Source organism: Onychostoma macrolepis, chromosome 01 (assembly GCF_012432095.1).
Source record: "Onychostoma macrolepis isolate SWU-2019 chromosome 01, ASM1243209v1, whole genome shotgun sequence".
Taxonomy (NCBI): Eukaryota; Metazoa; Chordata; class Actinopteri; order Cypriniformes; family Cyprinidae; genus Onychostoma; species Onychostoma macrolepis.
In genome coordinates this window covers 11,629,603-11,656,984 of record NC_081155.1, presented here as the reverse complement: position 1 = coordinate 11,656,984, position 27,382 = coordinate 11,629,603, and the positions used below count along the sequence as shown (strand labels likewise).

Genomic DNA, 27,382 nt, shown 5'->3' with positions numbered 1-27,382 from the left:
GTTTGAAAGGGTAAACCAACAGATGTAGCATTAAAATTAATAACGGTATGTATTGTGCCACTTTGTGTGGATATGCAAGGACACCTGTGTGAACGTGAGGAGAACTGTCTTCGTACATCTACTAAAAACCACCAAACGCCAGCTGAATAAGCACTGAGCAAATCTGAAGATAGTGAAGAAAAGAGGATCATGCAGCATTTGCAACATGCTGATACACACACTTAATTTGACTTGATTTTATTGATTTCAATGGCATTCAGACATTCATTGTGACTTAAAACATCCCTGCCAATAGCCACATGGCAGTGAAAGCATTAATGCCATCCCAGCAGCACCCGCACAGAAGATGCTTCAGTTTGGACGACCTTGACCTCTTGTGTTCACCTGATGTTCAGGACGTAACTCAATAGTGTCCTCTACAGGTGAAGTGCACTACTACTAGAGAGACAATTAAAGCCTTATATTGAATACTATTGACAGTAACAGTGTATTAAAATACGCTGAGTAGGAAATATTGTTTGCAGTCATGTTTTTGGAAAAACAAAAAAAAAGTAAGTCACTCTTTAGGATTGTCATCGCCTCAGAACACCAGCTGAACTGAATGATCTGTTTCAGTGAGTCAGACTGATAAAATCACCCAGGTTCAGCTCTCAAGGCCTGTTGTACTGGTGTTATTCCTGCAGCAGGTGGGGGTTGAGGTCAAGAGATCCTGTGAGGGGAAAACCAGTCGCCATCTGCCCGCCTAATTCCCACAGGTGGCTTCTGTCTCGACCCATTACAGGATCAGCTGCGGCACGGGAGCCGATCTGCCCACCTCGCTGCAGTAAATTCACTTTGAATTCAAATAAATCACTATTTCTGAATTTAAGTCCTCAAATACTGAGCACTTTGGTAATGACACCAAATAAATCATTACATCAAAACTGAAAATGTTCTGAAAGTTCATATGAAAAAAACAAACAAATACAATTTCCTCATTTTAAAACTTTGTATCATTTTTTTTTTTTTCTTAAGTAAATGCATGCATACATTTCTGTAGCTCAAATATTAAAACATGTTGCTAGCAAAGCCACGCTTATGGGTTTTAATTCAGTGCATGAACCGATAAAGACGCTAAATGCATAAAAATGTAAAATACTTCAACTTCCATGGATTTTGCAATTCATGTTTGTAGTTAATCAATATGAATTTTTCAGTTCTTCATGTTCTCGATACAGATTGACACACTGAGAAGAAGCTCAGGTGTTTAAACCTCACCAAACTTAGGTGGCTTAAAACAGTATATTTGCACGTATGAATCTCATTACTGTACAAGCTTCAGCCGGCACCTGCGAGTCAGATATTAGAGGCTGTAAACGCTGCTATTAAAGGGTTTTGTGTTATTTCAGTCCATTCAGATCCACTCAGAGCCTGTAGCCTACAGTAAGTGTCATTGTGCAGGTAATTGTCATTCTGTGATGGCGGTAATTACGTCTGCTGTGAGAGTCCCAGATTGCAGAGGGAAAAGCGTAACACAATGATGTAAATGAATCGGATCTGATTAAAGGCTTTAGGGCCATACGGACCTTTGACGGCTGTCTGAACAAGAGTTCATTTTCGTTGACGCAAATCTACTTTAAATGTATGAAACGAAAACACTGTAACACTTTCATTTCAGTTCCTTTATATGACTTATCATGAGTATAAAATGAAGTAAATAGTTGAAATGAAGTGGTAAACAAAATATCAGACTATACAGGAGTACAACAGGTGTAACGCAGATATCAAATCCGACTCCTTCAGTCTTGATCTTCAGTCTGTTCACAGGATCAGCTAATCCACTGCTATGAGTGCAGGGTACTGGGCCAAACGACACAAACGATTCTGGGTCACCGGTGTATACAACACGTAACAGGTGACGCTAAAGGAGGTCCAATTAAGACAGAAAAATAATTTTTTTAATATATTTACATTTTAAAATAACTTTTCTATTTGAATATATTGCAGAATGTAATTTTTTTTGTGATGAAAAACTTAATTTATTTTAGCAGTGTCACATGATCCTTTAGAAATTAACTTCTTTAAAGAAAAAAAGCATACTCCAAACTATCTATAATAATAATATATAAATTCACATATGGCTACAAATGGTATCCTCATCTTTTCCCTACTCTTACGACAAGGGCTTTTACAAAAAAAAAAAAGTCCTTGCAATTATTTATCAGTTGATCTGTCACGTACTTTCAAGTTTTTACATTAGCTTCTAATGAAAATGATCATTTTGTCATATCTAAAATGTCTAGAAGTAAACATGAATCAAAACTGACCCTATTTACTTTCCTAATGCACGTTTTCAGTATTGTGCACAATTCACTTCACATTATTCCAAACAAAAAAATGTTTGTTGTTGTAAACTTGACATAAAACAGCTACTTTTCACAGTAAAGTCACATCCCGTCCTACATTGTTGCTCGCTGAATATGCGGTTTAATTTGGAAATGCACCACAGTAAAATGTGTCTGTAAATCCCATTTCATCTGGACTTGACTTTAAGAGGGTTTGTTTATATTGTGAGCGGAAGGCAACTCAGACCGACCAGTGTGGCATAACTGGATCCTCCGTCAGTGAAGGTCAAAGCTCTGGACGCAGCTCAGTTTCCTCCACCATGTTTCTGAGAGCTGCTTGATTTTATCTGGAGTTTTTTCTCTCAGCGTAAGCATCCTCGGCCACGCCGCCTCCTCCGTGTGCCGCATGCTGGCCAGGATGGCGCCGTCGAACACTTCCTTCAGGTTCTTCTGCGTCAGCGCTGAGCATTCAGCAAATGTGGCGGCGCCGATGCTCCGGGCGCACAGGTGGGCGTCGTCTCCGCTCACTGGTTTCTCCTGGCCGTCCGCGAGTCGGATCAGCACCTGGACGTCCTCTCGCAGGTCGCTCTGGGTGCCCACGAGGATGATGGGAACGCCCGGACAGAGGCGATGAACCTCGGGGGCCCAGCGGGCCGTGACGCTCCTGAAGGAGGATGGAAGAACCACGCTGTAGCAGAGCAGGAAGACATCAGCTTCACGGTAACAGAGTGGACGGAGGCGCTCAAACTCATCCTGAAAACAGAAACAAAAGTGAGACAGCTGCCACATTTGACTTACTAATTCAAATACTGTCGCCTAAATTTATAAATATATGCATTGCAAAGAAGAGCAGTAATTACTTGCATAATTTTTTCAAACTTCTAGATTGCATGCGCTTTTCTATTTATAACAAAAGATAGCCTATGCAAGTATGGCAAATGATCTGTCACTGTGTGCGCAACATCACAGAGTCAATCTACTGGACAGTCACAAAAATCTACAGGACTCAGTACTAAGAGAATGCACGATCTGGTTCTAACACTAGGTGGCGCTCTTCCGTCATATCCTGTTGCTTACATATAGAGGCTGATCCGCTGCCCCCCATCTCTGCCATTCAAAGCACAGAGAGAAAAAGAGTTCACCCATCCATCAAGACAAACTGGTGATAGATAGAACGATAGATAGAACGATAGATAGATCACCTGTCCTGCCATGTCACACAGTTGAAGTTGAACTGGTCTTCCATCCACCACAACCCTAGCTGAGATAGTAAAAAACTTATGTTTATCAATCTGTATTAATATTTAATCAATCATGAAGCTGAGCTTAACGTATTGCCAAGGAAATATCACTAGCAAGGTGTCAAAAAGTTCATGACAGGTCTACATAGTCATATATAACTAATATAAAACGGTATATAAGGCACCAGGTGCGTACTTGAGCGCACGCTAGAGTCGATGTGGATTTTGAGTTTAACGTTACCTGTGAAGTTGTCAAAGGCGGTGGGAATGTGTTCTGCCGGATATCCGTTAGTGGTGTAGCTGATGATCAGGCTCGTTTTACCCACCGCCGCGTCCCCGACCAGTACACACTTGACCCGGCGCTCAGGTACGGCGGCGGACGCCGGTGAGTGTCGCTGAGGAGCCGCTCGCGGTGGAACCGGAGGCGGACTGTCGTCTTCATTTAGCGCCTCAGCCTCGTCCTGCGACGGCATTGCGTTGTCCGGTAAACAAGTGCAACTTTAGTGGTTCAAAACAAGCCTGTGGCCGGTCAAGACATCCTTTGTTCAATAAACGGCTTTATTTACCATTCCTGCATCGCTAAACGACGGCGCGGATCCCTCACGCACCTGCTGTGTTCTTTCTCTCGCGCTCTCAAGTCAAGTTCGAGCGCGCGCAGCCGCGTCAGGTTGATTGACAGACGAGCATCTGCTGCAGTAAGAGGATTAATACACGACACATGCGCGCAGTGTTGCGTTTCACTGAGCCTCACATCTCCTCTCAGAACTGAGAAGTTTAAGAAAACAAGAGAAAAAGGTATTTTCTCCTCCAAAACAAATCTTCGACTCCTTTAAAATAATATTTTTAGCTTTATAAAATTAATACACTAAAAACACACCAAAAAGTATATAGATGAATAGATAACTAGTTAGAATGACAGACAGACAGATAGACAGACAGGCAGACAGATAGACAGACAGACAGATAGACAGACAGTTATATATATACACATAGATAGATAAGATAGATAGATAGACAGACAGACAGATAGACAGACAGACAGACAGATAGATAGATAGAGAAATATTAGATGATAGATAGACAGACATATATATAGATAGATTAGAAACATTAGATGATAGATGGATAGATTAGAAATATTAGTTGATTGATAGATAGATTAGAAATATTAGTAGATAGATAGATAGATTAGAAATATTAGATGATAAATAGATAGATGGATGGATGGATGCACCAAAAGCAAAAATATCTCCTGAATAAAATATGAGGTCAAGTGATAAACGATGTGAAAGGTCAAGGATGTGGAGACAATTTGACAGTCCGTTACTATGAGCAACCAAGACTTGGTCTTGGTCTAAAGTTTAACTGTATTGAATTGATAAGTAAAAAAAAAAAAACATGCAGGTTGCTTCTCTCAAGAAGTGTAAAAACTGTTACTTGTGCTATCAAAACCATTGATTTGATATTCACTTTCCTTTTAAACAAGACTGTTTTGACCTCATATCTACTTCACAATCGTAACACTTTCAGTGATTATGATGAAAAACAGCAAGCTGATCCCGTCTTTTCTTCACCGCCATTTATCAGGTTCGTGTAGCTCCTCCTCAGTGAATCTGCAGCTATGAGCTGGTGCCATCTGTCCACCCGTGCGCTCAGGCAGCCACCAGAAGGCCTCAACATGTGCTGATGTAAATGGAGAGCTCAACTTTCCCAGGACAGAACTGACCCTGGCAGCCGCCCTCACACACACACACACACACACGCGTATATCACACCATCAAAGGCACCTCACGCCCCTCATCCATACACACACACACACACACACACACACACACACACACACACACACACACACACACACACACACACACACACACACACACACACACACACACACACACACAGACACAGACACAGACACACACACACACACACACACACACAGATCGGCTGAAAACACATTTGCTGAGTACAAGTCCATCAAACACCCGTCAGATCATGGCTAGATAAGAGCTGATACCAACACACACACACACACACACACACACACATTTCTGCTAACTTACAGGTGTGTATTTCTGTCAGTGCATGTTCACATCTATGTGGGTGAATATCATGAAAAATATCAAGAAATGTTCAAGTCTTATTTCACCCTAAAATCATTATAATTTTTTTTTTTAATTAATAAATTAAATGCATAATGGTAATGAGAGTTTGGATGGAAATGAGTTTAACTGGTCATTTAAATCAATATATGTTACAAATACACTACAATTATATTAGTTATAGTATATACACATTGTAACTATATACAAATATATTAAAACAACGTATTAGTATTTTAACATATCGCATCAGTAATGAGAATGATAAAAATGCATTATGGTAAGAATGTTTTCATTATGTAATGATTTTTTTAACTTATTTACTTATTGGATTATGGTAATGATAATTATTTTATTTTGGATTATGGTAATGAGAAGTTCTTGCGTTATGGTAATGATAATTATTTTATTTATTTATTTCATTGTGGTAATAATAATTACTTTATTTTTGCATTATGGTAATGAGAATTTCTTACATTATTGTAATGATCATTATTTTATTTACTTATTTTGTTATGCTAATGATAAATATGTATTTACTTATTGCATTATATTATAATCATTTTTCATATTGATTGCATTATGGTAAAGATAATTATTTTATTTGTAATATTATGGTAATGAAAATTATTTTATTTATTATTTACTTATTGCATTTTGGTAATAAGAATTATTTTATTTATTTATTTACGTATTGCATTATGGTAAAGAAAATTCCTTGCTTTATGAGAATGATATTTTGATGATCATTTTATTTACTCATTGTATTATGGTAATGAGAATTATTTCATTTTAAAATCAAGGTAATAAGAAATATTTTACTTATTTATTTACTTATTGCATTGTGGTAATGAGGATTATTTTATTTACTTATTTCCATTGTGTAAACAAGAATTGCCTAATTATCATTCAAATAATGTTGCAAAGCAAAAAATCAGAATGGTCCTAAAACGGGATTCTCTGTTTATTCAAAATATTATGTAAAACATATTACATGAAATATATAATGCAATTTTCTTTAGATTTTGAGGTGAAATATGACCTGGGCGTATGAGAGTCACTGTTTGAATGTGTACATGTGTGTTGACGCAGATGTGTCTCCACACACAATGCTTCCAATGCTGTCCCTCAGGACCTGCAGTAGTGTGAGTGTGTGTGTGTGTGTGTGTGTGTGTGTGTGTAGAGGGGGAGGACTCTATCTTAATAGTCTCAGTGTGAAATAAGGGGCCGGATCATCTGATGGGTAAAAATGATTAGAAGAGGAAGGGTCTCGCTGGAACACAGGACTCTAAGCTGGGGAGGGACGGACGGATAGAGAGATTCCCAAAAGAAAGAAAGGAAGAATGAGGGTGGGAGGGGAGGGATGAGAAAAGACATAGGGGATGCAGAGGGGCGCCAGGGCACGGCGATGTCACACACTTTTTTTGTGCCTCAGTCAACAGGCGTGTGCCATGATGTGTGTGTGAAAGCACAGCCCTGCTGTCCAGCTTTGCTTCAGAGCATGGGAACCAACTGAACACACACTCCTAATGACCCGCGTGCTGCTTTTATTATATCACTCGCACACACACACACTCCTAATGACCCCTGTGCTGCCTTAATAACACACCAACAGGCGTCATTAGATTCGTCCACACAATGGCATTATCACACAGATCTGCTTCTGCAACAGGACAACAGAGACATGGCCACATGTGTGTGTGTGTGTGTGTGTGCTGTCATCCTTATGTAGGTCAATACACATTCAACATGCTATTTTTAAGCTTTACATGAATGAAAATTACTTGAAATTACATTGCTTACATGTGTTTTCAGTCTTTCAAAATGAGTAGAAGAGAGTGATTTTTGAATTTTAGTTGTTTTGTGTAAAATAAGTTGTTTTATAGAGAAATATTCATTTTGAAAATTAGCAAGCCAAAAGAATGTTTAGGTTTACTTTTATTATATATATATATTATTATTTTCATAACTTTGCAGGAAATACTATATAATTGTTCATTACAAAATAAACATAAATTTAAAAAAATATATAATTAAAATTAAAAGCACTAATTTTAACATTAAAAGTTGTGTATGTAAATATTAGTTATCATTTATGAATAAAAGATTTCACTTGTAAAAATGATAAAATTAGAAGTTGTACAATAACTTTTAACATATATAATCTTGGTTAATGAATATATATAATGGTCAATTAATGAATATATGTGAATATACAAATATAATATAATTATAAATGCAATTGTAATAAATGTAACTGATGTTTAATTTAATATAAAATATTTGATATATCTTACATATAACAAATTCAAGTGAACTAATTTAAATAACAATAAAAATACATAATCATGTTTGGATTGCTAGGTTGCATAAAATTAGAAAACAATTAGAAAAGGTAGTAAAATGAAGAAGCAAAATGAAATTGTCTCTGCACACTCCTTAAACAATTATTTGTGGACAATTTGTTTTAATAACACACAATAAAAAGTAATGTTTGAGCACCGTACAGAGATTTCAGCATCAAAAAAGCATTAAAGTCACTAAACGCCTCCCTCGCACAATAAATAAGCCTTCATTCTCTATAACCTTGAATAAATGACACAGTCGCTCTGGAGTTTCTCTTATTATCTCATAAATGGTTGCGGAGTCTAAAGTGTGTGAGTACAGGTCACTCCAGAGCCACGGCCTCCATTGCATGCTGGACTTTGTCTTCATTAAAGTTTCGCAGAACCATGCCTTTGCATTTCTGCCTGTGAGCTGAATAGGCCACGGGTAATAGACAGAGTGTGTGTGTGTGTGTGTGTGTGTGTGTGTGTGTGTGTGTGCGTGTGTGGAGATGACCACTCCACAGCAGCTGTCTGTCCAGCTTGCAGGGGCATCGGCACACAAAAGCCCCTCTCCCCTGGGGCGAGACTCGCGGGGCAGGGGTCTAAGACCTCTACAGAGAGAGCACAAGAGCGACAGAATGCAGGAAGGCCAGAGAAAAACAGTGGAGGAAGAGAAGGCTGAGTGCTGAGAAAGAAAGAGCGCTTCACCCCCTCACCTTCAGGACCCCTGTTTGTCCCCGAGCGACCGATGTGTAAGAGAGAATTCCTGAAGAGCTCACAACAGGTGCACAGTGGAGAAACGCTGGAGAAAAAAAAGAAAAATAGAGAGAGAAAGGGGGCAACAGGAAGACAAAAAAAGACACTTAAGTCCAGTGTGACCTAAAAGAACGGACTCCACACCTGTTGTCAACAGGTGCAATCAAATATTAAATATTAAACATATACATTTACAACGCTGTTAATAAATCAGCATATTAGAGTGATTTCTAAAGGATCATGTGACACTGAAGACCGGAGAAATGATGCTGAAAATTCAGCTTTGCATCACAGGAATAAATTATATTTTAAAGTATAATAAAATAGAAAACAGTTATTTTAAATTGTAATAATATTTCACAATATAAATGTTTTTCTGTTTTTATCAAAGAAATTTATAATATATAAAATATATTTTTATTTGAAAAATAACAACTTTAATATAATTATTTTCAATATTCATTTATAAAATATGACAAATTAAATATACACAAAATTTCTTAATCAGTTTTTATATTACACCATGTTTATTATTAGTAGTACTATTGATGTTTACATTTCTTACAATAAAATCATATTAAAATCTATATCAAATATCAAAGTATATATATCCATATATCAATCAATATATATACATATATATTCAAAATGTCCTAAATCAACTCTTTATATTACACAAGATATATTATTATAATGTATTTGTAATGTCAATGTAATGTCATATTTATACATTATTTAAATTTAATTTAATTTAATTAAATAACAAATCTTAATTTAAAAATTATAATAAAAAGTCCATAGTCCATAGATAGATATCGATTATACATATACATATAATTTATGTGTGTGTATATATATATATATATATAAACTTTTAACTTTTTTTAACAATAAAAATATATAAACAATCGATTAAAATTAAAATATACATGCATGCATTTCATAAAAACATTAGTTAATAAAATTAAATAAAAAATTCACTGAAAACTGCCTTAAAAACTGACAGATTGATTGGCCTGGTCAATATCCATCATCAGTAACCCTCACTAAACAATCGCAAGGAACACAGGGGCTGGTTTTCGACAGTTATTGAGTTGTTTCGTTTAAAGGTGAACATAAACATGAGCATCATGGTGTGCGTGTCTGCGTCACTGATCTAGAGTCATATCTGATGTTGAGCAGTGATGGATGAGATGTCGGAGGACAGCCTTCGACCGCTGACTCCGGATCAGTGCGTGCATGGAAAACAAGTCCTTTTGTGATGAAGCTCTTCCCACGAGCTTCATCTTACCACCGACACACTCAACACCTGCCACCGGCTTTGTCTTAAAAGCTGATCTTAGTTATTCTGTTTTTCTGTGGCTTTGTTGAGGGCGGGTCACTTTTTGGAGGGTGTGACGCTGACATTCAACACTCGAGTTTGTTACAGAAGTGTGTTGGGGAGCGTGATTACTGTACCTGCGGCTCTTGTAACCTACAATCACGCCCAGTGTGTCCCATCACGCACCGTGCGTTTCATCCAGTGTGACACTCGAGAGCTTTAGCGTCCCATATAAATGAACTTGAATGCATGCGATGCACCCCAAACACTCACACCTGTGTTGTCAGCGTTGTTTGGAAATGAGCAATCATCTTGCAACAGATTGTTTGGGCTTGTCTGGAAGATAGTGCTCATGACAAAGGCTCATAGAGAGCTTGTGTCCTCAGGGAACATGTATGTGTGTGTGTGTGAGGGGGTGATGGAGGTATAGAGCAGGGGGTATAGTTACTGCCCCCTCCTCCTCTTTTACCCCTTTGTGGGCCCTTCTGAGGAGGATTGAGGAGGTTAAAAGGGAGGAGAGGGAGAAGAAAAGGAGGATGGGGGATGTGTGAGCCCTAAACACAGGTGCCTACATCTGTTCATCCTCAGGGCAGATGCTGCAACAGAGAGAGACGGAGAAAGAGGCTTCATTTTCAAAACAAAAGCCTGAAGTACTTCAAGTCAAAAGTTTGGACACACCTACTCATTCTTCATTATTACGGTTTTCACACTTTAGAGTAACAGTAAAGTCATCAAAACTATGGGGGAAACATAGATAGAGATCAAAACACAAAAAAATAAATGCTTTATTTCTGCTCATTCTGGACATTCATCAGTCATTCAACTTCATGAGGTGCATCTAAACACTCCTAAAAACAAAGCTTTCAAAAGGGGGTTTTAACAGTGATTCCATAGAAGAGCCATTTTGGTCTCTAAAGAACCTTTCAGTGAACAGTTCTATAAAGAACCTTTTTTTTTTCTTAGTGTGAAGAACATTTTAATATTCCACAGAACCCTTTTCTTCTATAGAATGTTTTGTGCAACAGAAAATGTGAAGAACATCATAAAAATCTACAATGAACCTTCTTCCACTATAAAGAACCTTTTGTGGAATGGAAAGATTCTATTGATGTTAAAGGTTCTTCATGAAACCATCAATGCCAATAAAGAACCTTTACTTTATGAGTGAAGGAGGAACATGAGCATTGATGGCGCTTTTCTTTCTCTGTCCTTTTCAGTTAAATTAAGTTTATGCACAATGACCCCAAAATGAATCTGACATCTAAGTTAAACTTCATGCCTGATTATTACTGCATTAGAGAATTTAAAAAAAATATTAGAGCAAGTGTCTTTAAAAGATATTTTCTCTTCGCTAACATTCCCTTTTTTTTATTTCTTTGAATAAGCTGGTGTTTTATTGATTTTTAGTGTATGTGTGAAGTCAGTTCTTCTCAAGTTCACACAGGCGTCTGAGCAGAATAGGTGGAGTTCATCACATTAATCATCAAACTAAAATAATATCAAGTTTTAATATAGTTTAAATAACCTAGTTTAATACTATTTTATAATTTAAAAACATATTTTTGAATGAATAAAAATGTTTTGTAAAGTATACTATTTTATATTAAATTTTTATGTATATGCATGTCTCATATTGGCAAAAATGTACAATTTAATTGGTATGTTATGCTATTTTATTTAATGTTTTTTAAAAATAGAATTTAATATTAATTAAATTGAATTAAAAAAAAAAAAAACTACTGCATGGTCCCATATTGACCAGATTAATCTGACTTGCATGATTTTTTAAAGTATACATGTGCTTCTTTAAAATAAATGGCACTTTGTTTGATATGTTCGTATCTACTGCAGTGACATTCAGTCATTTTCAATGTAGGTGTCTCAATACTTTTGAGGCACTGTATTTGTCTACAAAAGCTATTTAAGTGAATAAAGAGGTATTTGCAATCATTATAAACATACAGTGTGAGGTGAGTCCAAACTTTTGACTAATAGGCTAGCAAGTGGAACTACAAGATATAATTCATATAAAAAAAATTTTTTTTAAATGAATCATCACGTGGGATGAAGGCGCACTGCATCGACATCTTTAGCGTGGGGACCTTGGTGTCAAAAATGCCTATGACTTGTCAAATCAATATGCTGAGAGAGAGACAGAGGTCGATATGTTGTGGTGGCATCAGTCCCTGGAGCCCTCGAAGCAGATGTGTTTTGATACGCGTAGGCACGCGACAAGCGTCAGCTCCCAAACGTCCACGCCTGTCTCCTTACGCTCGCGCACTCCCACAAACAGACGCACGCGGGCGCAAATAAGAGGATCCCAGCGTAATTATTGAATGATTGTATCCCCGCGGGAGGCCCCCGAGAGAAGCTCAATGAAGCCACGACCATCATGTCCATGGCAACGGCGCATGATAATGAGCCTCGTGGTCAGAGCCGGGGCGCGCGTGGATTGTTGGGGCAGCTGGTCAAAGTAATATGATCTGAAACAATGCTCAGACCACAGGTAGCCAGATGAACGCGCCTGTACCTACGCGCTTTGTGTATCTTAGCAGAACCATAAAATAAATATGGGACTAAAACAATATTTATGATTCCAGGATGCGTCTAATTACCCCTGATGGAAAAAATAAAACGGGAACCATCAGAAATTCTAATGGCTGACTCTTTGCAAAAACCCGCCTTCCTTGGTTACTGTTGCTATGTCTGACAAGCTATGTTGCTCTCACACTACACATCATGTTCTCACGCAGTGAAAAATGCATCGCGGATCAAAGAGGAAACTGAAAGCACAAGACTTCTGGTGTGAAGGTCTCAGCTTTCAGATTTTGCCATTTTTTTAAAAGAAATTCAAACAATAAACCGTTTTGTGGCTCTTTAATGTGACAGATTGCTGTATTCAAGAGACACCCGAACCGACCATCTTTTCATATTTCTACTTAAGGCACGAAATAAACACGAATGAACATCAGAACGTATTTTATTTCAACCGTGGAAAGTTTAAATCCACCGAAGTTAATACTCTCTTGTGGGATTTGTTTGTCGGGCAAGATGGCGGATTCGGCGTCATGATTGGTCAGATCTCCTGTCAATCAAGCTCTTTGGAACAGTCCATCAACTTTTAACCATTAAAAAATAGTTTCCTGTATTGTGTTTTGGGACATGTTCCATTAGTATTTAGTGGTTTTAACAAGCCACCAATAAAAGGTGACCAATTATACCAGAAGAGACCGCATGGTCCATACAGTTCCATTAAAAACAGTACAATTCCCGTTAACCAGTAAAACCATTACAAATTCTGTGATGGTCTCTATTTGTTTTTTTGTTTTGTTTGTTTTTTTCCAGCAGGGAAGGCTTAAGCAAAGTCAAAACAAAAAGTTGGGTGTGTATTAGCAAAAGTGCTTTTGCTTATTCTTTTTTAAAAATGACAAGTAGTCTATATATTTCGACGGGTTTCAGTAATGATAAATGTTTAAAACGAACTAATCAAACGATAAGTCTCATTTTTTAATGATTTATTTATACATTTTAAAATAGGCTACATTACAAAAAAAATAAAAAATAAATAAATAATTAAACAGAACAAGGGACAACAACGACAAAAACACAATTAACTATGTAGGCTATACTAAACAAATACACTGAAGGGTTTGATTTTTTTCACCAAAGAAAAAAAAAAACGAATAGTCGCGTTTGCTTGAAGAGGTAACCATAACAACAATGATGCTGAGGAGCGATCAGTTTCGGGATATGTCGATAAAATTTGACAACTATTAGGCTATATCACAAACTACCAGAGCTTTACAGTGTTTTTTAGCTGTGCTAGTGGCGTCAAATTTCATTGCGCTAAGAAAATTAATTTTTATGCACATTTCACAATTGAGATCCCCTTAAAAATAATCAACCCCCTCCCCAAAAGTGATCTGTTGTGCGCACATCTTCCTCTCTCTCTCTCGCTCTGCTCTAAAATGTTACCTTCTTCAATCTAGCGCCGCGTTTTAAGACACAGCGGGGCATATCAAATCAGATTCTCCAACCCCTTCGCCGATCGATAGGTCGCAAACAACATTATAGCCCCTAATTGTGATCCCCACACGACTTCATATGATCGATCCCGTGTGATGCGAGCCCAGCTTAGGTTCCCACGGCCGCCCATGTGCTGTCTAACTCCGCTGGGACTGCAACACTTCTGGCTTCGCCTGCGCCATCTGGCCCCTGCCGGCCCATACCGTTACAGGTTCTTTAACATGCTTCTAGTTCAATTTAGACGCAGGGCAGTGAGCACACACACACACACACACACACACGGGCAGAGGGAGGGAGGAGACAGGCGTTTAGTCAGTGGCAGATGGTGTGTAAGGGTCTGGTCGCGTCTGAAGGCGTACCGTAGACCCCCTTCAGCGACTGTCCCCCGAGGGGCTTCACAATCAATGAAAAACGAAAGCGCAAAGAAAGGCAAGAACAAGAAGCGATCGAGTCCCACTGACGTGATAGTAGCTGAGGGGCTTGAGTTAGGCTACTGCAGGCTCCACACTTCACGGTTAGCTCATTCCACAGGGGAGAGCCAACGAGCAAAACAACCGGGCCAAAGCTGTGGCTCAAGAACTCGTTTTTGTACACTGTAAAAAAATAAATATAGTAAACACACTACAGTAAAACATGGCCTATAAAAGTACAATGCAAGTATGAACTATCTTACAACTGCCAAGAAAAAAACTCAACACAACACATAAAAATGACAAAAATAATATACAAAAAAATAAAAATACATGACCTAAAATTATAAATAAAAAGTATATGTTTTATGAGGGGAAAAAATAGCTAAATATTGCATTTGTTGAGCTTTATTAAAAAATGATCTGCACTGCTGTGTTTTATGTTGCATTATTGGTTGTTTAATCAATGTTTACTGCATTATGGTAGTGTTGTGTGTTATTGGCATTTTTATGGGTCACACTTTGTTAGCTGCTGGTGATGCCAATTCAATAAACTTTAAGTCATCAGGTGACATTCTATGTACCACTTGTGTTGTCATCAGAAAGTTTTACAGTTACAAATAAATGCAAAAGTGTAAATATAAGATTGGCTTGGTATTTTATTTATTAAATCGTTTAATGGCATTTGCAATTAGTAAAATATGCAGTACATTCAGAACATTATTTTACAATTAACAGTTCTTTAAATAATAAAATTGAACAGTAACACAAAAACATTATCTAGTTAGGCTACTAGAAATATATGTGATGGGGGAAAAATAGCAAGGAAACTTCTAAACTCAGATCATACACAGGGAGTAAACACAGAAAAGGAGGAATGCCATCTTTTCCCAGCTCATTCCCACTGTCCCACCCCTGCCCCCTGCAACCAGCAAAGTTTCACTGAATCCATTTTTTTCCACTCTATGATGTCAGAAAATTTGGCTCATTTAAAGGTTGGTGGATTGGAAATACAGAAAGAGTTCAAAGCATATCTTAACACAGTGATGTAATTTGTCTCACTTGTGTTTGGTTACTATGGACCTCAGGCGAAAAGCTTTTGTGCTTAAGAAAATCGCACTTAAATGAACGACCAAATTAACACCCCCCTCCACCACCCCCACTACACACGCGCAAATCTGCCTCTTTTTTCTTTTGCACACACACACACACACACACACACACACACATTTTTTTTTTCTCCAAACAACGAATACTGGCTTGGGGGGAAATCGTAGCGGGTTCTAATGTAAGACAACAGTCGGGCATCGAAGACGTTCAAAAGACCAGGAAAAACAAACATATATTTATTTAAATGGGCTGCTGAGAATGGAACGATAAGGAGGCGATTTGCTTGTTTTTGTGGGGCTCCGCGGATCCCCCGATTATGAGAACGGTAGCGCAGGTGCTGCTTGAATTACCATACAGCTGAGAGCAAACTTATTCCGCCTGCACACAATAGCGGAGCGCCCCGGGGATGGCCACGCGAGCAACACACACACACACACACACACACACCACACACTCACTCACTCACTCACGCACGCACGCACGCGCGCGCTTCGGACTCTTTCACTGCACGCGTTTAATACACACACACGCACACACACACACACACACAGCGGAAAAAGGAAAGCAAGTGGAGAATTTGGCCTCCATACAAATGATGCGTATTCTTTTGTGAGTTTGCCTGACGCACACACAGTGTTAGCCTGAGGAATGTTTTTTACACACAAATCAGGAGACTCCCTGAAGCAGGAAACGAAAAGGGAAGTAAACTGAGATTATCTGCCTCAAATGTGCTGTTAGTTAACTTTTAGATTAGTTTAATTACGCCAAATAAAACACACGGGTTTTTATAACTCCCTGAGCGAATAAACAAACACAAAACTATCACGCGTTTTTCAATTGCGTCGCATTGTACATATATTCTAATGCAAACAATGTATCTATAATAAATAATCTAACGTCTAAAACTTCAAGTTGTAAATTACAGTCACTTTTACGCACACACAAGCAGCGCTGATGTGTTGAGGAGAGGTTGGTTGGTAGGGGCTGGTTGCAAGGGAGCCGCATTGTAAAGCGTGGGACAGATTGGGGGTAGTGGTTCATTAGCATATTATTACCCCGGCATGTGGCACCCCGTATAAAACTGGCGGCAGGCGGCCTCGCTCCAGATACAAACGCACAGAGACCGCGGGAGAAGGACGTGAGGAGGGATGTTGGACCAGTGACGAACCCTGGTTTATAATCAGACCAAGAAGGAACTATAAGAACACACACGAGCATCTTTTCAACTTTTCTTCTCCGACTTCTGAGGATTATACCATTCTGACGGAATTCAACAAGTCCGTTTATTTTAATTTTGGACTTCTCTGATTGTTTCGGACACACTTTTTTCGGGGGAGAACTGGGAATTCTGTCGCTTTGTGCGCACTTGACATGAAAAGGAACTGCGTTCACGCTCAGTACCTTCTGAAAGCACGCCTCTTCCAATGAATCAGTCGGCGAAAAGAAAAGGCTTTTAATACGAGGGATCCCCTGACTGATCTGGGAGCAGCCAAGTTGCTCAAAGACTTTCAATAACCTATTTATTTATTATTTATTCATCATGGGACGCTACTTACTGTTGCTCTTCTCCATCCTGTACATGCTGCTCTGCCAGGTAAGACTGACTTCTCACTCATGTGTGAATCTAAAGCAGTGTATTAATTGCAATCCCATTTAGATCTAAAATTCAAACATTACTTCTTCTCCAGGCGTCTTCCTCAGGCGTCTTCGAGCTGAAGTTGCAGGAGTTTTTGAACAAGAAGGGTGTGCAAGGCAACAAGAACTGCTGTAAAGGTGGACTGACCACACCGTACCAGCAGTGCGAGTGCAAGACTTTTTTCCGCATCTGCTTAAAACATTATCAGCCCAATGCATCTCCAGAGCCGCCCTGCACCTACGGAGGCACCGTCACCCCTGTGCTGGGCTCCAACTCTTTCCAAGTGCCAGATACCTTACCGGATGGCTCTTTCACCAATCCCATCAGGATGAATTTCGGTTTCACGTGGCCGGTGAGTGCTGACGCATTGATGCATTGAGAAGTAATTCAGAAGTAATAATGTTCACTTCATTTTCTGATGGACAAATCTGTTTTTGCTGTTGCAGGGAACCTTTTCTCTTATCATCGAAGCAGTGCATGCTGATTCCAAAGAGGACCTGACAACAGGTATGTGGTCTCATAACAGAAAAAGAATGCAAATATGAATATTTTTGAATTGCATCACTGAAAATCATCTTCTACACAGAAAACCCAGAGCGTATCATCAGTACCATGACCACACAGCGGCACTTGACTGTGGGCGAGGACTGGTCTCAGGACCTGCACAGCGTGGGTCGAACCGAGCTCAAGTACTCCTACCGCTTTGTGTGCGACGAGCACTACTACGGCGAGGGATGCTCTGTATTCTGCCGGCCCAGAGATGATGCATTCGGTCATTTCACCTGCGGAGAACGTGGAGAAATCATCTGCGATGCCGGGTGGAAGGGCCAGTACTGCACAGAACGTGAGTTAAAATATTGTATATTAATATATCAAACATTGCATAAAATTCTGTAAATGTAATGTTGTAGGTTTGAAAAACTCAACCCAGATTTAAAGAAAAGATTGCGTGTAACTTATTTAGAAAAGAGAGGGAGAAAAAGCAAGGAAAAAAACAAAGTTAACGGTTACGAACAACTTGTAACTAATACCCCGCCCCCCACACTCACACTCCCCCTTCCAGCCCACTCTCACAACACACCACTTGATTTATTCCAGTCGGGAGGAGGAAAGTTTTTAGGAATAATCTCACGCGTGCCATAAATTTACATGCTGGCGTCCTATTGGTTGCTCCCAGAGTGGGCTGGCCGCTGATTGGCTGGCGTAAGGGAGGTATTGTTTGAAGTGGGCAGCTGCCGGGAGTGCGCAGACAATGGAGCAGCTGTCGCCCGCTGGCCGCGCATACACCAGCTGTCCACTCTTATCTTCCCTACCCGGAGACATTGAGAGCACAGGAGGGAGAAAAAAAGTTTTGACCCACAGTGAAGAGAGGGAGGAAAGAAGGGTCCCCTTGTTTGTGAGCGCCCTATTGTTGTCATGTGTTAAGCAGAAATTCTTCAGTGGTGATTAGGAGATTTGAGTATTTTTTAGCAAGAGAGACCGCTAATAGGTTTAAGTGACCCCACCTCCCTCTTCATTTGACATAAAATGTCCCAGTTAGGATTTACAGAAAAAGTTAAAATAAGAAAATTTACTTTCACAATCATAACGCAGGTGTTTTGTCCTCCTTACAGCAATTTGCCTTCCGGGATGCGACGAGGAGCACGGCTTCTGCGAGAAACCTGGAGAGTGCAAGTATGTTCATCTCATGTTTACGTCATTAGCTGTTGTTGAAATCACCTTCGGGATTGATTTTCTAATTGGACGATTTGTTTATGTTGTGCATCAGGTGCAGAGTGGGCTTTAAAGGCCGCTACTGTGATGAGTGCATACGTTACCCAGGATGCCTTCATGGAACCTGCCAGCAACCATGGCAATGCAACTGCCAGGAAGGCTGGGGTGGCCTCTTCTGCAACCAAGGTAAGAAAGCGAGCAAAACGAAAGACACACAAAAGATCAAAGAAAAGCATTTAGAATGGCCTTGAAAGACTAAGCGACACAGGGATGTTTGGTAGAGAGGAGAGAGGCTGTCTGAAAGAGAGATACGGGATAGACGTTTGAGCGTGCAGCAGCTGTCCAGCTGCGGTCCAGCCATGTGTCGCTGCTTTGGGTCGGATTAATCCACATGTGCTCAACATATGTCCGCCTCTGTTACAGATCTGAACTACTGCACACATCATAAGCCCTGCCTGAATGGAGCCACTTGTAGTAACACCGGTCAGGGCAGCTACACCTGTTCCTGTCGGCCAGGATTCACGGGAGCCAGCTGTGAGATCGAGGTCAATGAATGCACAGGAAACCCCTGCCGCAATGGAGGAAGCTGCACTGTAAGTTTGCCAACATGTAAATTAGACTTGTACACTATGTACAAACCAGCACTTTTGCACTAAACACTCATTCTCGTTGTTTTACTAAGCATCCCGTTCCTTTTGCATTCATAGGACATGGAGAACACCTACAGCTGTACTTGTCCACCTGGTTTTTATGGCAACAACTGCGAGCTTAGTGCCATGACGTGTGCGGACGGGCCGTGCTTTAATGGCGGACGCTGCGCCGACAACCCCGATGGTGGTTACTTCTGCCAGTGTCCCACAGGATACGCAGGGTTCAACTGCGAGAAGAAGATTGACCACTGCTCCTCCAGTCCATGCTCTAACGGTATGATGCACTTTTGGATTTGAACTTCAGGAATCTTAGCGATCAAAAGCGGTCCAGAATCTCATTCTCTTTCCTTTTTCGGTCCACAGGTGCACGCTGTGTTGATCTGGTGAACTCATACCTGTGCCAGTGTCCCGAAGGGTTCACGGGCATGAACTGCGATCGCGCCGGGGACGAGTGCTCGCTGTACCCCTGCCAAAATGGCGGGACTTGTCAGGAAGGAGCCAGCGGTTACATCTGCACATGCCCACCTGGATACACCGGACGGAACTGCAGCTCACCTGTGAGCCGCTGCCAACACAACCCCTGCCATAATGGCGCCTCCTGCCACGAGAGGAACAATCGCTACGTGTGTGCTTGCGTTCCGGGATATGGAGGACGCAACTGCCAGTTCTTGCTTCCGGACAGAGCGTCCCAAATCGTCGGCGACGTTCCCTGGACTGCCGTGGGATCGGGAGTCCTGCTGGTGCTGTTGTTGGTGGTTGCATGCGCCGTGGTGGTGGTTTGCGTTCGCTCGAAGGTTCAGCAGCGCCGACGGGATAGGGAGGAGGAGGTCGCCAACGGGGAAAACGAAACGATCAACAACCTCACGAACAACTGTCACCGAGACAAAGACCTGGCCGTAAGCGTCGTCGGGGCAGCGCCTTTAAAGAACATCAACAAGAAGATCGATTTTCACAGCGATCATGACGACCTGAGCATGACAACAGAGAAGGAAAAGAGGAGCTATAAGACACGACATGCGCCTGCAGACTACAACCTGGTGCATGAAGCAAAATACGAGGTGAAGCATGAGGTGAAACTGGAGCACGCTGGGAAGGAGATGGCGGCGAAGGAGTTGTCCGAGAGCTGCGAGGATGTAAAGTGCCAATCTCTGCAGGACTCTTCTGAATTTGAGGAGAAGCGCAGGAAACGTCTGAAAAGGTAAAAATTGTGTTTGAGTATTCTTGTCCAAGATAACAACTTCATTGACTACTCACTCAATGTCCACTAACATTTATGCACTGCTAACATGCTACTCTCTTTTTTCTTTACAGTGATGCATCAGAAAAGTCAAAATATTCAGAGTCGAGGTATTCTGAATCAAAGTATTCTGAATCAAAGTACTCAGAATCGAAGTATTCAGAATCAAAGTATTCCGATTCGCTGTATTCCGAGTCAGCATGTGCGTCGGCATGTGCATCGGCATCCACGTCGGCTTGTGTCGACACCAAATACAAATCCGTCATGGTGATGTCGGAGGAAAAAGATGAATGTGTAATTGCAACTGAGGTGAGTGTCACATGTAGTTGACTTTATACATTATGCAATGGAAGTGTGTCCACTTAGCATTCTTACCTTGAATCTGAGAACGAACTAACTGGCGTTTTGTTGTCTTTTCCCATCTCAGGTGTAATGGGCCTGCAGGAAGCCGATGCTCATTGTGTCCTATGGGAGACATTTTGAACTCCCTAAGAAAATGCTGCTGCTCGAAACCTGGTGGAAATGTCCCACCTCATGACTACTGCTGCTGAGAAACTAAGACTGATTAACTGATATTCAGGATGAGCTGGTTCTCTGTACTGAAAGAGGCACAGGCAGTGGTGGCCTGTAGGCTTGGAAGCTTGTGGAAATGATAATGATGGCAGGAGTGTCATTAAAATTTCAAATGTAGTTGTAAAATTTACCTGTAAAGCCATTTTAAAGGTGTTGGACAATATGTGTCCATTTTTAAATGTTTTTCAACGTGGGTTCATCACACGAGAATGGCATTAGGAAGGAAATAATGAAAGAGAAGAGAATACAAGAAAAGTAAAGTATCGCAGTGTTTTGCCATGTGATGTCCAATAATGTGTCAGCATTGTGGCAACGTTTTAGCAATATTTTGGCAACATTTGCTGGTTTTCCGCCAATAATTCCCACAGGCTTTTACTGTGCCCAGAGACTGCACCAAACATTAAGGATGTTAAGGACGTAGTTTAAAATAAATGTGTCACAAATTGTTTTGCCATTGACTGTCTTGACACCTTGGTGAAGTTGTGATAACATTTTAGCAATATTTTGGCAACATTTGCTGGCCCCACAAGTCAGTGTACAAGGGACTACATCAAAACAGTGGATGTTCAGCCATACTGGCCTGTCTTGCACTGGGTTAAAATGTCACATGATGTCATATCCTGTCACATGACCAGTGGAATCTATGTGTAAGTGCTCAAAAAAAAAATCTCAAAGTCTTCCAAGCCTCCGCTTTTTTGCATTATGGTTTAGAAAATGTATGTAATTTGTTTTTCGACATAAAAAATAAGTTTGTGTTGTTGATTATGAATAATATCCTTGTTTGTATGTTTTTTGTTTTCTTTTTATAACAAGAGTTGTATGATTTAAGTTAATTTATTTTTATTTAAGTTGTATTTCTAAATATTTGTAATGTTTTTAAGATTATTTAAGTTTGCGTTTTTCCTAAGTTGTTCCTGTTACTTGCAAAGGCACTTCGGGATGCTGGGATGTTTTGAGAAAAAGTTATTTAAAGAAGGATTGTAAAAAAATGTTATTAATGCTATTGTTTTCATTAACAGGCTTTTGTTTGATTTTCTTTCTCTGAATGAAGTTTTAGCTTAAATTATTTTTCCAAATAAAGATTATGAACTATCGAAAGTATTTCGTTGTTTTAGTAACTCCACCACACACTTCTGTTTTATATATATTGGGCTTAAATAGAGCATCTTTACATTCATATTTGAATGCTGACACAATTCTTACAGCATTTTCAGCCTAAAGAAAAGACAAACTTATAAACCACACAAACCACCAAAAACAAACTTTAAAGTATTGTGAGAGGCTTCTAAATTGGAGCCTCTTTTCTTGTAAGCCTCTTTTGTGGTGGTTCACGTTTTCTTTTCTCTGTGCTGGATTTATGACTTCTATGTGTGCCACTCTGTAAGGGTTGGAAATGGTTCTTTAGAAAATGGGGAATAGATTGGGATGCGGGTTCTTTATAGGGATGAGAACGAAGCTAATCATTAACATCTGCTCTGGCCTCTTGGTCACCCCATACTGGGCTATTCATGGCTTTACCCCACATTCTGCCTGCTGCGGGTGCATCGTTCAAGAGAGGGGCCTTTTAGAAACGCCGTCAAATAGCTGCAGGATGTTTACAAGTTTTCCAACCAGACTAGAGGGAGAAATTGAAGGCTTTGGGAAGGGGAAAAAAACCCTGAACTAGTTGGCACATTTCCTAACTATTTGGCAGGTGTTTTGGCGGGAAAGCCTTTCTTGATTTCAAACACACATCACCAAAACAACAACCAAAAACAAGTTTTTTTAATTATGTTCTCTTGCGCTATTCTAGAGAAAGTTAGTGTGAGATTTTGTATCCTAACACTGATGTAGCTAGAGAACAAAATGTCCTTTGTTGAGCCTTTATGGCTAAACATTAAGCTCGAGGAGAAGTTCAGAGGAGTTCTGGCTGAGGTCTCTTACAACACTCATCAATGGAGCTCTGGGGAACAGGCAGAGTCACACAATGTAGCGGCGGACAATAGCCGATACAAAAGGGCACCATTTGGGAGAGGCAGTGTGTGCCTATGAATGGAGGGAAGGGAGGGGGCAAAGAACGACAGATGTTGTCTGTCCTCCTGTGTCAAAGCGTCCTGCAGGCAGAAAACACCAGCTAGACCCCACATGGCCATGAAGGAGAGACACAATGGAGACCCTTCAGCTCACGTCTCTTGGTCTTCTCTGATATTTCGCAATGTAACTTTAAACTACTTCACACAGCGCTATAAAGTACTTCACTTGATTTAGACATTCAGCCTGAGATCAATCAATAAAAGCTTTTTTTTTTTACACTGTTTCGAACACTTTCTTTACACCATGAGTAGCCTCACTATTATTACTGCTCATATTTAAAGTTATAGAGTTTTCAAAACCCCTAACACCTAGCAACCTCATAGCAATGCCAAGGCAACCACTCAGAACATCTTCATAGCAACAGCCTGGCAACCACTCAGAACACCTTCATATCAACACCCTGGCAACCTCATGACAACTCCCCAGAAAGAGAATTAGAACACCTTAGTAACATCATATCAACATCCAGACAACCACTCAGACCACCTTCACAGCAACAGCCAGGCAACCACTCAGAACACTCTAGCAACCTTTATAGCAAACACCCTGGCAACCACTCAGAACACCTTAGCAACTCCCTCGAAACCACTCAGGACACCATAGCAACATCATAGCAACTCCCTGGTAACCACTCAGAACACCCTAGCAACATCATGGCAACACCATGGCAACCACTCAGAGCACCTTCATAGCAACACCCTGACAACCACTAAGAACACCTTCATATCAACCCCCTGGCAACCACTCAGAGCACCCTAGCAACCTCATGACAACTCCCCAGCAACAAATTAGAACACCTTAGTAGCATCATATTAACATCCAGACAACCACTCAGAACACCTTCACAGCAACACCCTGACAACCAATCAGAACACCCTAGCAACCTTTATAGCAAACACCCTGGCAACCACTCAAAACACCTTCACAGCAACACCCTGACAACCAATCAGAACACCCTAGCAACCTTTATAGCAAACACCCCGGCAACCACTCAGAACACCTTAGCAACATCATAGCAACACCCTGACAACCACTTAGAACACCTTCATGGCACCACCCTACCAACCTCATACCAATACCCTGGCAACCACCCAAAACATTTCAGCATCACGCTGGTGTTTCGCATGGACAAACACCACTCACATTCACTTTAGAAAGTGTGCAACCAAATGAGTACCTAAAGAGTAAATTTGGGTGTGGCCTTTTACATTAAAATAATAGCACATTGCTTTCGTCAGAAGGCCTCTGCCAAGTGCAACCCAAGATCAAGCTGGCCAAGCATTCTGCACTTCAATTAGCACCAGAGCTCGAGCTGCCATCAGTGTGACTTCATGGAAAACAAAGAGGGGAATAAGAGGTTTGCTCTGTGATCCCGTTGCATTTTAATGAGCCGATCATGTAGAGTCCTCAGGGATCAGTCAGTAACACTATATTCCGGCACATCACGGACAATAAAATACGAAACAGCAGCACACTTGAATCGCAAAGTCATCAGTCACGTCCAACTGAGCTGCGAGAGCTCGGCTCACGTCCACCGACACTGGTTATCGGCAGGGTGAAAAACTAACCGGAGAAGAACAAGAGCCAGAGCTGCAAATAACTGAGGAACACAGAGGACGAGAAGAAGAACATGTGAACTGGGAACAGGAGAACAAGGAAGCAGACTCGGGTGCAACAGGGACAGCGCAGGTGTGATGAAATAGTCATGAGGAGAGGCAGAGTCTAGCTTGAGTTACACCTGCCACTCCTAAAGTAATGAAGGAAAGAGCCAGAGGAGGAACGCCACAGAGATGGGGAGAAGAAGGAGAGATACAAGACGCTGGCAAGGGCATTAGTGAAGCCTCGGCAGCTTTGAGAAGGTTTGTGGAGTGTTTTATTTGTGCACCTCTGCTATTGAATTGATTCTATTCCATCACTGCTGGTTACTTTCGTCTTACGTTAAAAGGTGCATGTCTTGCTCACCTTGCATGTCTGTGCTGTAAGCTCATGCCTCATACATGTATAGATGTTAAACCGAGTTACTGTAAAATGAACATTGCTTGATTAGTAGCTCGAGCTCTGGCATAAAAACCATCTAACCTTTAAGCCTCGAGGAACTTGTTTAACCCACGAGCTACATTAAAATATCCTGTTTCTGGTACAGATCCTGCTAAGATTGCACTTATCGCTGTATTTAGGAGTTAAAAGTCTCTACCTTCACCTCAGAGATGTAAATTATTCAAGAGCGCTTGGATTCCGTCACAATCTGCCAATCAGGGAAATTAAGGTGATGCGTCCTGAACAAGCAGCCGCGGCGATGTCACTTTGTTCTTCGCCACTTTGTGACCGTGTGCGTCAATCCAGAGTGTGCATTGTTGAGTTGAAGGGCCGTCAGAGCAACCAGATGATCTACAACAAAACTAAAATAGTATAAAAATGCATTTTATGGTTTACATGTGAGGAAACACTTTAGTTTAGGAACCAGTTCTCACTATTAACTAGTTTCTTATTAGCATGCCTATTATTAACCCATTGGCTGTTTATTAGTACTTATAAAGCACATATTCTGCATGACCAATTCTACATCCCTAATCCTACCCAATACCTAAACTTAACAACTACCGCACTAACTATTAATAAACAGCAAATTAGGAGTTTATTGAGGCAAAAGTTGTAGTTAATGGTTTGTTAATAGCGAGAATTAGACCTTAAAATAAAGTGTGACCCAAAAAAACAAACAAACACAATTTAGTTGCGAAGTGGAATCAGACTAATGGGGAAAAATCTGATTAGGTTTTGCTTAAACCAGAGGTGCCCAAACTATTATTATAGTTAGCTAAAACTAAAACCATAAACAATTGTTTTTAAAACAAAGTAAAATAAAATAATTTAATTTAATACTTCTAATTTAATTTCAGCTAGCAATATTAATTTTTTTTTTGGTTCAACTTAATGTACTATAATAAATAAAACTAAAATTAAAATTAAAATACATTTATTCACATTTTAATAAAACATAAAAATATAGACAACTAAAAAAATAACTAATAAAAATAAAGAACACAACAAATTAAAATGAAAAATACACACACAAAAAAAACTATAATAGTATTTAATCTTAAAAACAAATAAAATCTTAACAATCAAATTCATTTATATTCTATACATTGTAATTAGAAAATAAAACAGACAACATGTTAAAACAAAAAATAAATTAGAAATAAAGTTTTCCCCACCGCTTTGCTCTCGTGATTTGGCATGGCAGGCCAAATCAAAGGTCATCATTGGCCAACTGGTTTGTGCATCTCTGTTTTAAATGGTTAACGATTACTCCTTGATTAAAAAATACAGCGAGCGCACCATTTACATGACCTGACATTTTGCCACACATCTGTTTCTTAAGATCAGTATCATTCTCCTCAAGCTGCAGGTGGAGTTGAACACTGTTGGAAATACGTCAATATGTTATTTGACCGTATCTAATTCAGATAATGGACGAAGATGAAGACTCATTAAAGTGTGTCGTGCCATCTGCTTTAATCTACTACTAATCAACTTTTCTGCAAACCAGGAACAAGCATCAAAGAACGTCAGTTTTTATAATATTTTAAACAAGTTATCTTATATTATATTATTTTATAGTTATATTATATTGAATTCCATGCTGCATATCTTCACAGATAACATAAAAAAACTAATGTGTGCCAAGCAAAGTTCAAGAAAATAGCCAGCAGAATAATCTGATGATGTTTTATGTGCAGCACAAGGACCTGAAAAACTCATCTATAAGAACACAACTATTACTGAACTAAGAGACCTAAAGCATGACTCAACTGGAACCGGCACTTCAGCGCTCAGAAAGTCGCTCTGTGATAGAAATGCAGAGCAGAAGAGGGAGCGC

The 27,382-nt window shown here is 40.0% G+C and overlaps 2 protein-coding genes and 1 long non-coding RNA gene across 7 annotated transcripts; 2 read left to right on the top strand and 1 right to left on the bottom strand.

The window, feature by feature from the left end:
* Positions 1-239: 239 nt before the first annotated feature.
* On the bottom strand, positions 240-27,382 carry si:ch211-133l11.10 (rho-related GTP-binding protein RhoU). 5 transcript variants are annotated; one of them, XM_058793507.1, is made up of 7 exons: positions 26,718-26,862; positions 25,697-25,890; positions 8,714-8,799; positions 4,132-4,330; positions 3,807-4,026; positions 3,527-3,585; positions 240-3,077 (listed from the first exon to the last, which is right to left on the bottom strand). In XM_058793507.1, the coding sequence occupies exons 4-7, from the start codon at positions 4,132-4,134 to the stop codon at positions 2,601-2,603; spliced, it is 759 nt and encodes a 252-aa protein (XP_058649490.1). In that variant the 5' UTR covers positions 4,135-4,330; positions 8,714-8,799; positions 25,697-25,890; positions 26,718-26,862; the 3' UTR covers positions 240-2,600. The 5 variants fall into 5 exon arrangements, with proteins under 5 accessions (XP_058649490.1, XP_058649163.1, XP_058649247.1 ...); XM_058793180.1 differs by having other exon boundaries at positions 3,807-4,330; positions 26,718-27,382; XM_058793264.1 differs by having other exon boundaries at positions 3,807-4,330; positions 25,703-25,890.
* Positions 4,223-5,617, top strand: LOC131552176 (uncharacterized). The gene is made up of 2 exons (XR_009273925.1): positions 4,223-4,360; positions 5,153-5,617. It is a non-coding gene; the product is annotated as an uncharacterized LOC131552176 (long non-coding RNA).
* Positions 16,075-22,717, top strand: dla (deltaA). The gene is made up of 11 exons (XM_058788603.1): positions 16,075-17,214; positions 17,309-17,608; positions 17,703-17,763; positions 17,843-18,100; positions 18,870-18,930; positions 19,025-19,155; positions 19,393-19,562; positions 19,677-19,893; positions 19,983-20,817; positions 20,931-21,165; positions 21,284-22,717. Exons 1-11 carry the CDS (start codon positions 17,161-17,163, stop codon positions 21,287-21,289), a joined length of 2,328 nt encoding a protein of 775 aa, XP_058644586.1. The 5' UTR covers positions 16,075-17,160; the 3' UTR covers positions 21,290-22,717.